We start from the raw sequence: 15,652 nt of genomic DNA on the forward strand, positions 1-15,652 counted from the left end.
AACTGTGGCAACTATAGTTGCCGGTGGGCTTAAATGGGTTGCAGCTACTTAATCAGAACATTACTTTCACTATGTAACATCTACATAAGATACCCCCCATCCATACACCTTGTACAAAATATACCACATTATATATAAAATATATAAATTGTATTTATTGGATTATGTTCCAGTTATATTACTTTCATATTACTTTCAAATATGTGATGTGAATTTGAAAGTTATACTAAATTACGTGGCGATTAAAAACAATCCTGTACCTTTTCTTATTATCTGAGTTAGCAAACTACATGAAAAAGGCTAAGCAAAACTACAAAATTTCCTGGTGAAATGAATATGTACATTTAATGAGAAGCACCTTATGTATTGTAAAGTCCCTAGTACCCTTTTGCACAAATTAAATCAGTATAGAAATTAATCAAGACCACACCGTCAAGAATTATATTTGATTACTGTCAGTATGATTATTCATATATACCACATCCAAGTTTTATTTCATGAAGCTAGTGTTCACATACATGTTTTCAATATAGCGTTCATGCATTAGGACAACAATCACTTCATTTATGAATTCACTTGATATCGCACACTTTAACACAGTACATATATTCATGGCACAAAAATAAATTATAATAAACAAACTGCTTACATAAACAGAAAATTGTGTATTTTATCAGTTGTTTGGACTCTCATTCTGACGGCACCCATTCACTGCAGAGGTTCCATTGCTGAGCCAGTGATGTAATGCTAAATTTCCCAAAATCTGTTCTGATGAAGAAATTATTTAGTTAATTTTTGGGTGAACTGTTCCTTTAATGGCCAAATGAAAGTACCTTGTAATCCCAAGCAGGGGTGCGTTTCCCAAAAACAACTATGGTCGCAAGTTCCGTCGTTACCAATAGAGTTCAATGGAACTAACGACCATAGTTAGCTAACGATGCTTTTGGGAAACGCACCCCAGGTCGAAATTCTTATCTAGAAATATTGTTTTGACCTATTTGAGCGCCTATTATCAGTACTTATTGTACTGAATGGACTTGTTTGACTTAAATGTGAAAGCCTTGTTTTGTTGTGTCATGATCTTTGGGCACACCCTGGAAAGCCTGCAAAAAAGAAAAACAAAGGCTGGTTCAAAGTCTTACAGCTCCTTTAAATTAGACTGGTTAAAGTTAAGCCAAGGCACAGAAATGTTTTTGGAAACTTGTAGCTTATTTATCAATGAAAAAGCATGAATAGAGCAGTCATTAACATGTTATCACATTTAAATGTTTGGTGTGCAATTTGTCTTTATGAGGTCAGTACTTTAATCCCGTATTAAACTGCCAGCAGTAATCTTTTCAATTTAATCTCACAACACCATTTGAGATAAGTTTATTATATTATAGTGCTGTTATTAAAATGTGAAATAAAATACCCACTTCATTAATGATCTTCCCGTTAATGACAGCTTTTGCACTTTGAGCTCATTTTCTGTAGTTAATCAACTTTCTTTTGCCAGATGCGCTGCTATTACAGCATAGCTGCAAGAGTTAAAAGTTCCCTCAGTTGACAGAAGCAACTGTGTACTTCTGTAAAAGCTGTTCATTGACTACAAAAGGCAAAAGTCCTGCCTCCATCGACGGCTCCACCAATCCCAGCGTGTGGAGCAGACGAGCCTTCAGCAGCCTTCCCCAAATCTACTCTTAAAGCCCACAAGACAAGATCGTGTGACAGCAGCGTAATACTACAGAGACGAGAGCATGATCTGCCGTGAGACGCTTCATGTCTCAAGGGCACATTTAACGGCTAATGAAGCATTCTTCAGCAAAGAAAAACGGATCGTACTACAACTTTAAACACCAAGGATTAATGCGCGTGATCTAGCAAGGTAAATTTGCTTGTTTTTAATGTTCATTTGCGCGTCGAGTAGTCGCGTGGCATGCGCGGAAACTGCGTGCAACTCTGTGCTGAGTCGAAACGTGAGGCGCGTAATGCAGAATAACAATAATAATAATAAAATGCAGAATAGCCTGGATTAACAGTGCATTTATACAGTTCAACTATATACCAAGACAGGGAGATCAACAACTTTAGTGGGTAAACGGGCTGGGTAATCTAAATATAGTATTAAAGCTTTATGCAATAATAGTTTATTGCATAAAGCATGCACATCCATTTTTGTCATAGTTCAGTTTTGCATATTTTAAACTTTATTTTAATTAAACATGTTTTAGTTATAATTTATTACAATGATGATAATAGAACAAAATTTCAGAAATGTAATCTTACTTTTGTAACAATCTACACTTGAAAAAAGTAAAAACTTAAATTTGTAGGTAAAAACTGCCTTCATTGCATATTTCGACCACTTTTAAAAACTGATGAAGAAAATGTATTTTATTTATTTTTTACTTTATTACAAATGGCAGAACGTGATTAGGACAAGTTAGATGGGACCACAGAGATTAAGTGTAATGCTAAGTAATTAAAGGGAGATTTAAAGTGATTTTAAGGTTTCTAAGGGCATTTGAAAAAAACAATGTCTCCTGAGTTTGCAGTGAACACATGTGGGTGTTGACACTGCCTGTAGATGTCAGGGTTATTCTCGGTCATTCTGCAACAGACAGGGGGCGCTAGAATCACCGTCGCGATTAAACTCCAATCAAAGTTTCCAAGTATTGATTAATGAACTACTTAAGCCAACCGCGAGGAAGCCTAATGACGGTTATATAGACTTAGAACTAACTAAATTAGTGTAGGTTATAAGGTAGTATAAGCTTTTATTTATTTTTTGCTAAGAGAAAGATTGGGTCTAGTTGTCACTCAATAATAGTGATTTTATATTTTTGTACACTACCATTTGCATTTGTCTACTCCATATAGTGTGTATGCTGTATATATATATATATACATATATATATATTTTTTTTTTTTTTTTTTTTTTTTTGTAGCCAATACTAAGGTTTGTGTCTGTACAAAAGTATTCACTGGAGTCAAAAATGTGACAACTAACTCCCAGTCCCCCCTATATACTTATTCTACTTCTTATATGATAATATGTGTAAAGTCTCTCTTGGAGTGGTTATTACATTGCTGTAGCTGCAGATTCTTTTTTTTTTTTTTTCTTTTCAGTGCATGGGCCAAGGAATGCTATAATGAAATTACTAGCTGCAGTATTGAAGTTAGGCTTTGGTGGTCAAATTCCCAGAAATGAACAATGTTGCCTTCTTGAATGTCTTACAGTTGATATGCAGATAGCAGCAGCACTACAGTAAGTCTTTCATGCTAACAAGAAAAACACCTCAGAGAGAAAACCAAATATATTTTTTATGTATCAAGTACAACACATACCAAAAAGGAGAAAACGCTAAGTTACTGAACATAGTTTATTGATTAAATAGTGAGTTGTCTCACACATAACAACGCAATTTTATGTGCTCCTTTGGCAAGAGTCTTGGTTTCCAATTATCATCTGTTTCCAATCGAACACAATAATCTGAGACTCGTTGTGTGCAGACAGTGCTATCTTGTCTAAACGGTTTAGCTTATAGCAAGACTTGTAGTGAGGGAGTAACATGTTCACATCCTTATTTTAGAGTTGACGTATACAGCTATTACAGTAAATTGTTTCCAGTGTCTCAGACATCCACAAGGCAGGAGTTGATGATAGTTTAGCCTTTAGCTGCTTCTTGGGTTTTAAATGTTCTTGAGGAATGGAAAAGAGTCACTGAATCATAATTCGGCCTAGCATTAAGTTTGTTTACATGCATAGTAATACTCTGACTACAGCTGGTTTTTGCACCGTCATTGAATATTTAAAGGATTAAATGCACATTGCACATCGCCTCTGTCTTTTGGTGTGTGTGTGTGTGTGTGTGTGTGTGTGTGTGTGTGTGTATGTGTATAAACTGCCAAGGCTAATTGTAGTCTGATTACCATGTATACAGGACATGCTGAATGAATTCAAGCTATCTACTGTAGGTCTGTTAGTCCCAAAAGTTGGACTGCTATGAATTCAGTAGGACCAAAACCTTTTACAAATTATTGTACTGACTGAGATCTTCAACAAAATCTGTTCTCAAGATTGCCATTAAAACTGTTGTACTGTAAATTACTTTGAATGTTATGCATCTATGAAATGTCACATTTTTGCTAATCCTGAATATGTTTTTTTTTTTTTTTTATAGACTGAAAACCTGAATCATTCACAGCAGGGAACTGTACAAGTGGTCACCGCACTTTGGACAGGCAGTAGCCAGGAATGGTGGATCACTTGCTGCTTGATGAAGAGACTTTCTTTCCTTACACTTGTTTGCTGCCAGCCCACATCCCATCGGATATGGTGACAGACGAGGGGGTGTACCATATGCTTCCATCACCATTCTCAGAGGATAACCTGAGTGACTCATCTAGCCCACGTTCCTGTTCCAGCCCTGAGTCTCAGGTTTTGGGCTCTAGTTGTGGGAGTAACTCAAGTGGAGAGAGTCAAGATGGCCTCCTTGACTTCCTTCACTCTCAGTCCCTAACTTTGAGCCAAAACTCACCATCCTCCAATACTGTGTCTCCCATGGTGCCTCCAGTTCTTCCCATGGGTCTGGCTTGGGAGTCACGACGGGACCGCACCACCAAAGAGGAGTGCTTTGAGTTCCCTGTTTTCCCTGGAGATTTGGAGGACCATGCAGGGCTACTGTTTCAGCCCACTCTGGAGGAGATCGAGGAGTTCCTGGAGGAGAACATGGAAGTGGTAGCCTTGAAAGAGGAAGCTGGAGAGGGTCTAGTGACCTGTGAGAGCATCCAAGGACCTACATCAGAACCTTGGGCTCAAAGCTTAGACCAAACAGTGCCTGTCTCAAGTGACATAGTTGATGCCAACTCTGATCCCAAAAGTGTACAATCCACAGGAGGGGCCTCCACAAATCCTCAGAACATGTTGAAAAAGGAGGACTCTTCTGGGAAGGTAGTGATGGTGGAGAGTCCTAGCATGCCTGTGATCTTACAGCTCCAGCCCATTCAAGTGAAACAAGAATTGAGCCCTAAAACTACCCCCTCAACACCAACACCACAACCTGCCTCAGACATTAAAATAACCCAGCTCCTCGTCAACATCCAGGGTCAAACCTTCGCCCTGGTTCCTCAGGTGATCCCACCGGCAAGCCTTAACAGCTCTTCCTCCAAGTTTGTCCGTATTGCCCCAGTTCCCATTGCCGCTAAGCCCTTAGGTCTAGGGGAGAACGGAACAGTTGATGGCCAGGGAACAGGGCTTGTAGTTGGGGGTCACAAATTCCAGAAGAGCTCGGTAGCTGATCTTATTAAAATGCACAAGTGTACTTTCCCTGGCTGTGCCAAGATGTACACCAAGAGCAGCCACCTAAAGGCGCACCTGAGGAGACACACAGGCGAGAAACCATTTGCCTGCACTTGGCCTGGCTGTGGCTGGAGGTGAGTGTTTTTGTTCTGTACAGTTGTGGTTTTTTTCCACTCAAGCAGAGGTTAGATGTCAAGGTCTGCGTATGTACGAAGGGCTTTCAATCCAGTAAGTTGTAGTTATTGCGAAAGCAGTGTGGTACATCATTATCTTTGTTGACCATCCATGAATGGACTTCAAACAGAGAAAAGGTAGAGGTCTAGTATGTGGACTATCCAAATCTAAAGATCTGTTAGCTTGTCACCAATTTTCCTTGTTTTTGAGGCATTTCGTATTATGTAAGTTGCCAAGAACCAATTACCTTAAAGGTTTCTAAGCCTTTTCCTAGATGGCCAGTGCCCTGCAGAGTTTAGTTTAGAAGTTTCTAGTAATCCCGAAGGCCTTAATTAGCTGGTTCAGGTGTGTTTAATTAGGATTTGAGGTAAACTCTACATGATAATGGCCTTCCTGGAGCAGGATTGGACACCTCTGAATTACATGAACCGATTCACAAGAACTAATCAGACTTTCCAATGTTACAAAAAAAAAAAGATATCTAACATTTTAGTAGAGAAGTTAAGTAGAACACGTTTGATTATTACCTCAACTTGCTTATGCCGTAAGGTTGCAAAAGGCGAAATACAATGCAATTTAGCATGCAAGTGGTCATTCTGTACCACTACTCATTGGAAACTTTAGCCTGTTACTGTAAAAAACTATACTATTTTGAAAAGCTGGTCACATTATTGATAAATGTAGTCTAGTTAGTAGTCTTGCTACTTTTAGGTAGTTACTCCTCAACACAGCTTGATAATGACTTTGTATTGCAGCTGTAAAATTTCATTCACAATTTGTCCTTAGATTTTGGGTCTTGTTTTGTGTTATCTCTGCTGTTTGGAGATTAGATAAAGTCTTTGAAGAGGCAGACTTTGCCCTATTCACTGCTTCATTTGTTTACTCTTAGTCTATGTCCAGCTTCAATCTCTCTGAACAAGGCCTGGATACTGTTTAAAGTGCACCAGCAGTTGTAGCGAGGTCAGGCTTGACAGTATAGATAAAGCTTCAGGTGAAGAGTTTGGTTCTTGTATTTTTGCATGCTTGGGGGTGTTTACACTTAAAGTGCAATATTGAATTGATTGCATGAGTTACCAAGTTTGAGTAAATATATTCTTCAAGCACTTGGTCGCAGTAGTATCCCTGACTCCCAGGTTCATCTCTCAGACCCGCTCTCTTTTCTGTCAATGATCCACTGGTTTGTCTAGTTGCATGTATGACCCTCCAAGATTACCTAATTATTGTAAAAAAATTAAAAATTGGATTGGCAAGTTAGAGCCGTCAAGAGAGAGCTTCTAGTCAAGTATGACCAGACTTACTGTTTCGAGAGGTCTGTTGTTATCAGTGACCTTGGTTAGCCTTGCTTCTGGATAGCAGTTGGCAGTGACTGGCCTTCAGCAGTCTGTGTGTCTGACTGAGCTCTCCAGTACACTGTCAGGAAATGGATGTAGGGAAGAAAGCAACAGAAGAATGCCCCATTGGCTGCCTCAAGCCTGGCTGCGGCAATGCTTTGCCAGCATTTTTAGCATTCCTATGGTACTCCGCAAATAAAATTGTCCTAGTGACACAAACACACAAAACCATACTCACACTTAGACTGAAAATTTCTTAGACCTAAAAGCACACACAATAGCTTTAAACATGCTACTTCACTGGAAAACACACCAGTTGGCTTGGTGGCTAGATGATAACGTCTTTGCACACACGTCCTGTGCTTTGTTGTTTCCCCATGCAGCTGGAAACAAACCAGGAAGTACATACTTTGTTTTATGCAGTTTGCACACAAAGGTTAATAGAGGACAAAACCTGCATGAAAAGCTTTTTTTTTTAACTAATACAGTTTGCAGTTTCAACATGTGAGTGTGGTAGAGCGAACCTTTAGCGTAACTCCTTTTGTTTTGAAATGGAAAATACAGATTTGCAAGGTGGAATCAAGTTGAAAGCGTACTTATAGTTGGCTACAAAGGAATAGCTCTTCGACAACAATGCAAAAATGTGGGCATTTGAATAGAAGTTAATAGCATGTGCAGTAGAGCGTGCTGGAACAGCTCTGTTTGTGAGCTCTGACGTCGAACAAGGAGGGGCACCCCATCCCATCCTATCCCACAGGGCAACAATTAGTCCACCACCATCCCATCCCAACATACTTCAAAGACTTGCTTGCATAGCGTATATTTCAGAATGAGATACTTTGTCAGTCAAAAAAGCATGATGGTTTAATTGGCATTACAGTTAGCATATGCTACGTGACTTAAGATTCTGATGTGTTCTCTTTTGATTATGAAATGAGAATCTTCTTGTTAGTTTTGTTAGTCATGCTGTCGCTGCAGGGGGTTTATTTTTGGATTCAGCACAAAGTTAGCGCATTACTGTTAGCATAGTTACAACTTTACCATTCCTGTCTAAGCTTGTTGTAAAAGTGGAAGAAAAGCCAAGCAGGAGAGAGAGACTGTTTTTTATAGCCTTGCAAATACTCTACACATGTTCCCAGGACATTAGAAACAGATACTACCTCGCCTATGGCTTCATATGAAACCATGGCATGGGGTTGAGCAAGAGTTTGTTCTCCTGGTTTTCTCATTTCAAACTGAAGTGAACACTATCTTCAGGTACTTATTATCTAGTAGGATGTCTATTAGTAGTATAAAGGTGTAAAGTTGACAGTTATTTGTACACCAGAGATGTAATACAACTGATTTCCCAGGAGTCTCTATTACTTTTTGTGCAGGGTGTATGGCTTGAGTAAGAGAGAACTGCAGATTGAGTTAAGGAAAATGCTTCCATATTTTCTAAAAAGAAGCTGTGAGTTTTCCCTCTTCTGGGTCTTGCTTTCAGAAAACATTAGCAGTCATGAATGTGGTGCAAATCTTCTTTTGGAACTTGAGCACTGGGTTAAGCGCTGGGTTAAATATAGTTGCTCATTAGATCTGCTCCAAGCTCAAACCATTTGCTGCTCAGTAGTGAAGACGCTGAACAATTGTTTGACAGTTTTATTTGACATTGCATGTGCTCTGTGTCAGAGTGTTCGCCTCAAAGCCTGTGAAAGAGATTTCACTGTCTCTGATTCAGTGCTTTTCATTTTGTTTCTCAGTAACTCCAGTACTGTTTTCACCTTTTCTCTGATTTCACTGTGACGGTTGCTCTTACCAAATCACAAATATAAGGAAACAAAAAGACGTGCAGTAGGGTTTATTAATGTGAGTAATGAGCTGTCTTGTCCAAATAGGTTTTGATTTATTATTATATATTCTCATTATCTTTATCCAGTGATTGACTAATTTAGGCACTGCGTGTATTGTTTAAGTCATTGATAAATGTTGTTTTTGGCCTTTTTCTTTTATAATCTGATGCATTACTTCATGAAATAAGATATTCGACTAGAGAAAACGTAAAGCGATATTCGTAGGGTCAAGAAACGCTGGGCTAAGATAGCAGAGCAGTGTTGAATAGTAAAGGATAGTTGTTTCAAAGGCGGCTCAAGTTGGTATACTTAGATGAATGATTACAAAGAGCAACACAAGGACCATACTTACAGAGTAAATAAGGACCATGTTGACTTCAGAACAACTGTAACTGAAGCATTTAGGCCCTCTGCCTTTTTTAGACATGGTCATAAAACAAAATACCAATGAAAGCAAAAAGCCAAGTAGTGCATTTTCTACAATGCGTATTGTTCCAAAGCAGCTTTACAGTAAAATATAAACTGGATCAGTGCACAACCATTGATATTTGGCTTTATCTCTGGATTCTTCTTGCAGATTCTCCCGGTCAGACGAGCTGTCACGGCATCGCCGGTCTCACTCTGGAGTTAAGCCCTACCAGTGCCCCGTCTGCGAGAAGAAATTTGCCCGCAGCGATCACCTGTCCAAACACATCAAAGTCCATCGCTTTCCACGAAGCAGCAGGACAGCGCGCACTGCACACTGACCCCACACAACCCCCCGCCATGAAGAGAGAGATATAGAAAGACCGAACGAACGAACGAATGAAAGAAAGAAAGAAAGAGAGAAAGACAGATTCATTTGTGGTACTGTGATAATTTATTACGTGAGGCTCGGATGAACTGAAGAAGAGTTTGTTCTGAAACTGTTACTTGACTCGTCGGCCTCACAGATGTCGTAAGCTTCGTAGATTGTATTTTTGTAGTGTTCATGATTGTTTTCTATGTTTCGAGAACAAATTTGTTTGCAAAATGTAACGTTCAAAGCATTTTTGTTGTACTTTTGAGGTATGAATTGTTGATGTATCTGCCAGTCATCAACATTCCTTGTTTAAAATCACGATAAAGTCACTTCTTTTTGCCAACGTGTAATGTGTTTAGCTCCTCTAAACCAAAAAAACTCGGGTTCATTTGAACTACTGATCATTGGTAGGACTGTGCCATTATAAGCTATTGGCAAACACAGAGGCTTTTCCTCTTGACTTTCAGTTGTATGGTAGCAAACTGTGAAACGCCTCCGGACAGACCATAGAGCGAATTGACAGAAGTCAAAACACGCACATTTGACGTATGTGAATGGGCCTTCTGATCAGTATTGAATTTTTTCCTGACGTTTTAGTTGATAATTCTAAACTTTTTCATTATATTCTTCATTTTTGTCATTGGTTGCTTTCATCTGAAAAGAATTAAAACAAGATACCTTCTGGGCCTTTCTCTAATCTAAATGTTTGCAGCTGGGGCCAAGGCATTCGTGGTTAAGTGTTTGCGGTTAGAAGTTATTTTCGACAGCAATGCAACACATTTCATATCTGAGAAATCCGATGATCCGAGTCAGTAAGTTGATAGCTAAGCTAGGTCAATACAGACGATCAAACCTTTCTAACCTGCCTCAAACAGTCCTTTTGACCTGGGACTATCTGCCAAAATGTCTCTGCGAGACGAGCTTGAATGACAGAAACTGGAATTGCAAGGTGCTAACCGGTCTCAACCGCGAGCTCCCGCACAGGGGACGCTTGCAGGTCAAATCCTCCTGCTTGGGAAATGTAGTCTGGGACGCATCTGGAGTTCAAAGAGGACATTCTTTATGGGAACTGTAGTCATGGACACAGCTTGACTACTGATATGGCACGCTGACCATGTGTTTGCTAAAGAATGCGTGTAATATCCAGTGGGGTGCTGATGGTTAATGCTAATATTTAACGAAATTATACAATTGGATTGGATTTTGATGAAAGCTTCGTAACAACCTTGACAATGCAATCTCTTCTATGCAGTCTGTATTTGCCAAAACAAAAGCCCAAATGGAAACAACTACAAAGTTACCCAGAGTGCCTCAGGTGATGAGTCAACTCATTGCTCTTTGTACTGCGCCAACAGGCACAACAGGCACCTATAGATGCGTCCACATGTATACACACGTATTGTGTGATGACAGGAACTTATCTCTTCTGGTTCTCTTACTTGCTCTACGAGTTGACATGTGCTTCAGAGGAACGCATAAAAATGATTATGGTATTGTTTTGCTGCTCTGCTTATAATATTTAGCAACTGTTGTGGTCAGGAAATCCAATCTCAGATCAGATATTGTAGAGCGGGAAGAAACCAGAACCACTCAGACCTCTCGCAGACCAGAAGAGTCCTGTTGGAATGAAGGAACGTTTGTCTGCATATAGTATAGGGATGTTTTGCTGCTGTTTGTGCCTGTTTAACATAAAAACCAGTGCCATGGAGGATCTATATCTCTCCAATTACGTTATTGTTGCTCTCTGAAAGAGGTAACCATGCACAATTGGTTGTTTTAAAGCCCCACTCATCTAAAACTTAGTAAAAGTATGTCACGAGTAATACAGACACCCAGGCGGAGGTTGCGTACTGTTAGCATTGCATTCCTTGCCGTCTATACATGAAATTTTTGGTGAAATTGGTGCTTATGGCCAACATTGAATGTATGTATACTGTATGTACAGACTTTGTACAAAATGTTGTTGGATCAGAGAGTACCGGATATTCTTCTACTGACGTATCTCACGTCTTTGATTGTATAAATGTCCCCTGTAAAATGTAAACCAATGTACATAATAACAATTCAATATATAAATATATATATAAATATTATATATTTTTCTTGATATACATCAGATGCATTTACAAATAAATTGAAAATAAGAACTTTTTTGTTTTGTGTTGTTTGTATTTATGTTTATCCTTAATAGAGCAAATGAGGCAAAGCAAATTCACACGCATGTATTTATGTTTATGCGATAGTAGGATGTGAATGCAGATGCTTCTAGCTACACTGATTTCATGTGAATGCAAAAACGTAGTTATGCACTGCATTAGCGCAGTTTTTTATTTCTAGTTTGAACCACACAAGTGCATCTTAGCAGAATAATTTAATTCAATAGCTGTGCTTGCAATTCGGTTTATACACCGTTATCTTAGAATGATTGATGGTCTCATACCAGTGATGTCTAATTACAGTCGTACCAATTTAAAATACAATGCAAGGGGTTGAGAGAGAAGTTGTGCCTTATAATTCCAAATCCTACATTAAAACCACTCACTTCCTAAAGAAAGAATGCAATGAAGCACACATGTGCCTCTCTTTAACAGAGTATAAGTGTGCCAAACAGTGAAGGTTAAGATGTCATAAAAGAGCTTTAGTATATCTTTTAAATCTTTTAAAGATAAACCTTGCATATAGTGATACTGATAAAAGAACCTTGTTTAATTCATTATTAATGTATTATATATACCTTACATTTATTGAAAATAATTTGGGATCTATATTATATATTTTGGATGTAAATTTTATTAGTAGTACATACATAGAACATTATATAGCAGATATATAATTTTGGATATGTTTACAACAACAACAACATAACCCCCCCACATATCCATATATGTATATATACATATACATACATATACATATATATATATACATATATATATATATATATATATATATATATAGTCATGGCCAAAAATATCGGCACCCTTAGTAAATATGATCAAAGAAAGCTGTGAAAATTAATCTGCATTGTTAATCCTTTTGATCTTTTATTTTTAAAAATCACAAAAAAATCTACCCTTTAGTTGGATAATAACATTGGAAATATCATTATGAAATAAATGTTTTTCTCTAATACACATTGGCCACAATTAACAGCAACCTTTTATTCAATACTTTTTGAAACCTCCATTTGCCAGTTTAACAGCTCTAAATGTTCTCCTATAATGCCTGATGAGGTTAGAGATCACCTGACAGGAGATCAGAGACCATTCCTTCATCCAGAATCACTCCAGACCCTTCAGATTCCCAGCTCCATGTTGGTGCTTCTTCTCTTCAGTTCACCACTCATTTTCTAGATCATTTTCAGGTCAGAGGACTGGAATGGCCATAGCAGAAGCTTGGTTTTGTACTCAGTGACCCATTCTTGTGTTGTTTTTGAGGTTTGTGTTTGGATTATTGCACGGTTGGAAGATCCAAACATGGCCATTATAATATTTCTAACAGAATCAGTCACTTATTGATTTTTTATCTGTTGGTATTTGATAGAATCCATGATGCCATGTGTCTAAACAAGATGTCCAGGACCTCCAGCAGAAATATAGGCCCACAACATCAAAAATACAGCAGTATATTTAATTGTACACATGGGGTACTTTTTATCCCTGTGTTCACCAAACCCATCTTGAGTGTTTGCTGCTAAAAAGCTCATTTTTTAGTTTCATCTGACCATAGAAGCCAGTCCCATTTGAAGTTCCAGTCGTGTCTGATAACTGAATATGCTGGAGTTTGTTTTTGGATGAGCTAGGAGAATTTTTCTTGAAAACCTCCCAAACAACATGTGGTGATGTAGGTGCTGTTTGACAATTTTTTTAAAGGTTTTCTGACCCCGAGACTCAACTGTTTTCTGCAATTCTCCAGCTGTGGTCCTCGGAGAGTCTTTAGCCACTCAAACTCTCCTTCTCACCGTGCATTAGGACGATATAGACACACGTCCTCTTCCAGGCAGTTTCATAACATTTAATGTTGATTGGAAATTCTTAATTATTGCCCTGATGGTGGAAATGGGAGTTTTCACTGCTCTAGCTCTTTTCTTAAAGCCACTTCACTAATTTGTGAAGCTCAGTTATCTTTTGCTGCACATCAGAAATATATTCTTTGGTTTTTCTCATTGTAATGGATGATTAGGGGAATTTGGGCTTTGTTTTCCCTCCTATTTATATTTCTGTGAAACAGGAAGCCATGGCTGGATAATTTCATGTTCATAATCAAAATTGTGAATATGAATGGGAATATACTTAAGAGATATTTTACTTGTAAGAATTTCTAGGGGTGCCAATAATTGTGTCCAACGTGTATCTGTGAAAAATATTTATTTCATAATGATATTTACTCCCATTTTAAATTCTTATTATCCAATGAAAGGTTAGATTTTTGTGAATTTATTGACTTGATCAGATCAGTACATGTGCTAACCTCTAAACGGCAGCTCTAACAGGAACAACAACCAATAGTAGAGGAGTCCAGCTCAAAACATTTGCGCATGTTGTTTATGCTGAGTCACCCTGGATAAGGACATATTGAGCATGATGCTTGTGAAGGGCCCCGATGTTTATGGCTGACAACTCCGATTTATGTTGCTCCCTTCACAAGCCCCCGAGCACATGTGGCACTCCTAAAGATGAGAGGCGGGAGTCAGGAAGAGAAGAATGCAGTGAAGTGATGTTCTTTTTATGGCCATCTGTTAGACAGGCTCACTGATGTGAAGGAGATCCTCAGACTACTGCCAAGATCTCCAGACGTTAGCTAACATGATCTTGGACCTGCTTGACCATAAACGGCAGTCCTGTCTGGACGATTCCAGATTTGCTTCTTGAAAACTCAACATTTTATCTTTGTTTTCTACTCACTGCATATCATACAGCTCAGATGGGCTATGAGGAAACATTTGGGGTCTTTGAGGAGGGTCGGTTGTTTACTGCCATATTCAGAGTCATAGTAAGGGATTGACTTTCAGTGTATCATTTGCGGTAATGAATAACACAGTTGTGTTTCATTCATGTAAGCCTATTTTTAATGTCAGCGGGTTCTTTAGGCAGCCTCATTTATTGTACTATCCTGGCAACTTATTAAATGAACGTGTTTTATGATTTCATTTCAGTTTAAAGCTATCAATCAGTCTTCCCGTGTGGCTTCGACACTCGCTGTTGTTTAGGGAACTATATTTCCTCGGCTCTCCGGCTCTTGCTGTGCTCGGGGAAAAGCAATGGTCTTCCAGCCATTTGACAGATTTATTTTTGGAGCATTTGCCGTTGTTGGAAAGAGTAGATCCATCTGTCATGACACCAAGGTAACTTTAGGTCAAGCGAATGACAGGTCACAGGAAATGATGCAGTGACTTATTCTATTAACGATTAAATGCAGCTGTTTACAAATGAGGCATTCAGTGAAACCTGGATAAGGCTGCAGTTTCCATTTGGTCAATTTCTGTAAGAATTGAAATGTTCTGTTCAATAGTAAATGTCTTTTAAGTGTTAATGAATTGCATTGTGCAAAATTAATATGTTGGGACAAGTTGGAGCATTTCAAATCAAATCGCCTGTTCTTCGTGTTATCAAGGTTATGGCATCCAGTCACTGTCATTAGATGAATTTTTAAATACTGAACCATCAACTCAAATGTTGTCACTTCCTTTTTATTGCCATTTTTCAAGGTAAAAAATGGGTATACCGAAATTCATGAACAAAGATCAATTTTTGACCTTTTTTAAATTATTTTAATTTAATGTAAAAATATATATACTCCTTTAAAATATTTATTAAAAAATTACTCCATCACAATAATATAATAAATACTATTTTTGAATAAAAGTTAATTAATAATTAAATATTATGATATCTAAAATATATACAAATCTGTAATATAATATTTCTATAACATAATTTATATAATATAATATTCAGCAACAACATTTAACTGACTGGCTGTTTTAAAATAAATTATTTATTATTTATTAATGATCAATATTAACTAGTTTTTAAACTTAAATTTCTGATAATTTGTAAATTAGTATATCAAATAGTAATATTTATATAATAATAATAATTCATTTCTATAATATGAAAAAGTCTATAATATATTTCTATGAGTGTCTATAGATATTAAATTGTAAACACTCTTTTAAATATTTATTAAAAAGTACTCCATCACACTAATATTATAACTAATATTTTTAAATATAAGTCTAAATAAGTCTATA

At 37.7% G+C, this 15,652-nt stretch overlaps 1 protein-coding gene across 2 annotated transcripts; it reads left to right on the forward strand.

Annotated features, from left to right (window-relative positions):
- Nucleotides 1–1,573: 1,573 nt before the first annotated feature.
- Nucleotides 1,574–11,546, forward strand: klf15 (Kruppel like factor 15). Of its 2 annotated transcripts, none has more exons than XM_058762431.1 (3): nt 1,574–1,867; nt 4,167–5,418; nt 9,196–11,546. In XM_058762431.1, exons 2-3 carry the CDS (start codon nt 4,241–4,243, stop codon nt 9,362–9,364), a joined length of 1,347 nt encoding a protein of 448 aa, XP_058618414.1. In that variant the 5' UTR covers nt 1,574–1,867; nt 4,167–4,240; the 3' UTR covers nt 9,365–11,546. The 2 variants fall into 2 exon arrangements, with proteins under 2 accessions (XP_058618414.1, XP_058618415.1); XM_058762432.1 differs by lacking the exon at nt 1,574–1,867 and adding an exon at nt 2,979–3,250.
- Nucleotides 11,547–15,652: the final 4,106 nt, after the last annotated feature.

Source organism: Onychostoma macrolepis, chromosome 23 (genome assembly GCF_012432095.1).
Source record: "Onychostoma macrolepis isolate SWU-2019 chromosome 23, ASM1243209v1, whole genome shotgun sequence".
In the NCBI taxonomy this organism is placed as follows: domain Eukaryota; kingdom Metazoa; phylum Chordata; class Actinopteri; order Cypriniformes; family Cyprinidae; genus Onychostoma; species Onychostoma macrolepis.

What these genes read in the sequence shown, in the direction of transcription:
- klf15 (XM_058762431.1), top strand. Translation starts at nt 4,241, where the DNA reads ATGGTGGATCACTTGCTGCTTGATGAAGAGACTTTCTTTCCTTACACT. An exon ending in TGGCCTGGCTGTGGCTGGAG is followed by an intron (nt 5,419 to 9,195) that starts GTGAGTGTTTTT and finishes TTCTTCTTGCAG; the next exon opens with ATTCTCCCGGTCAGACGAGC.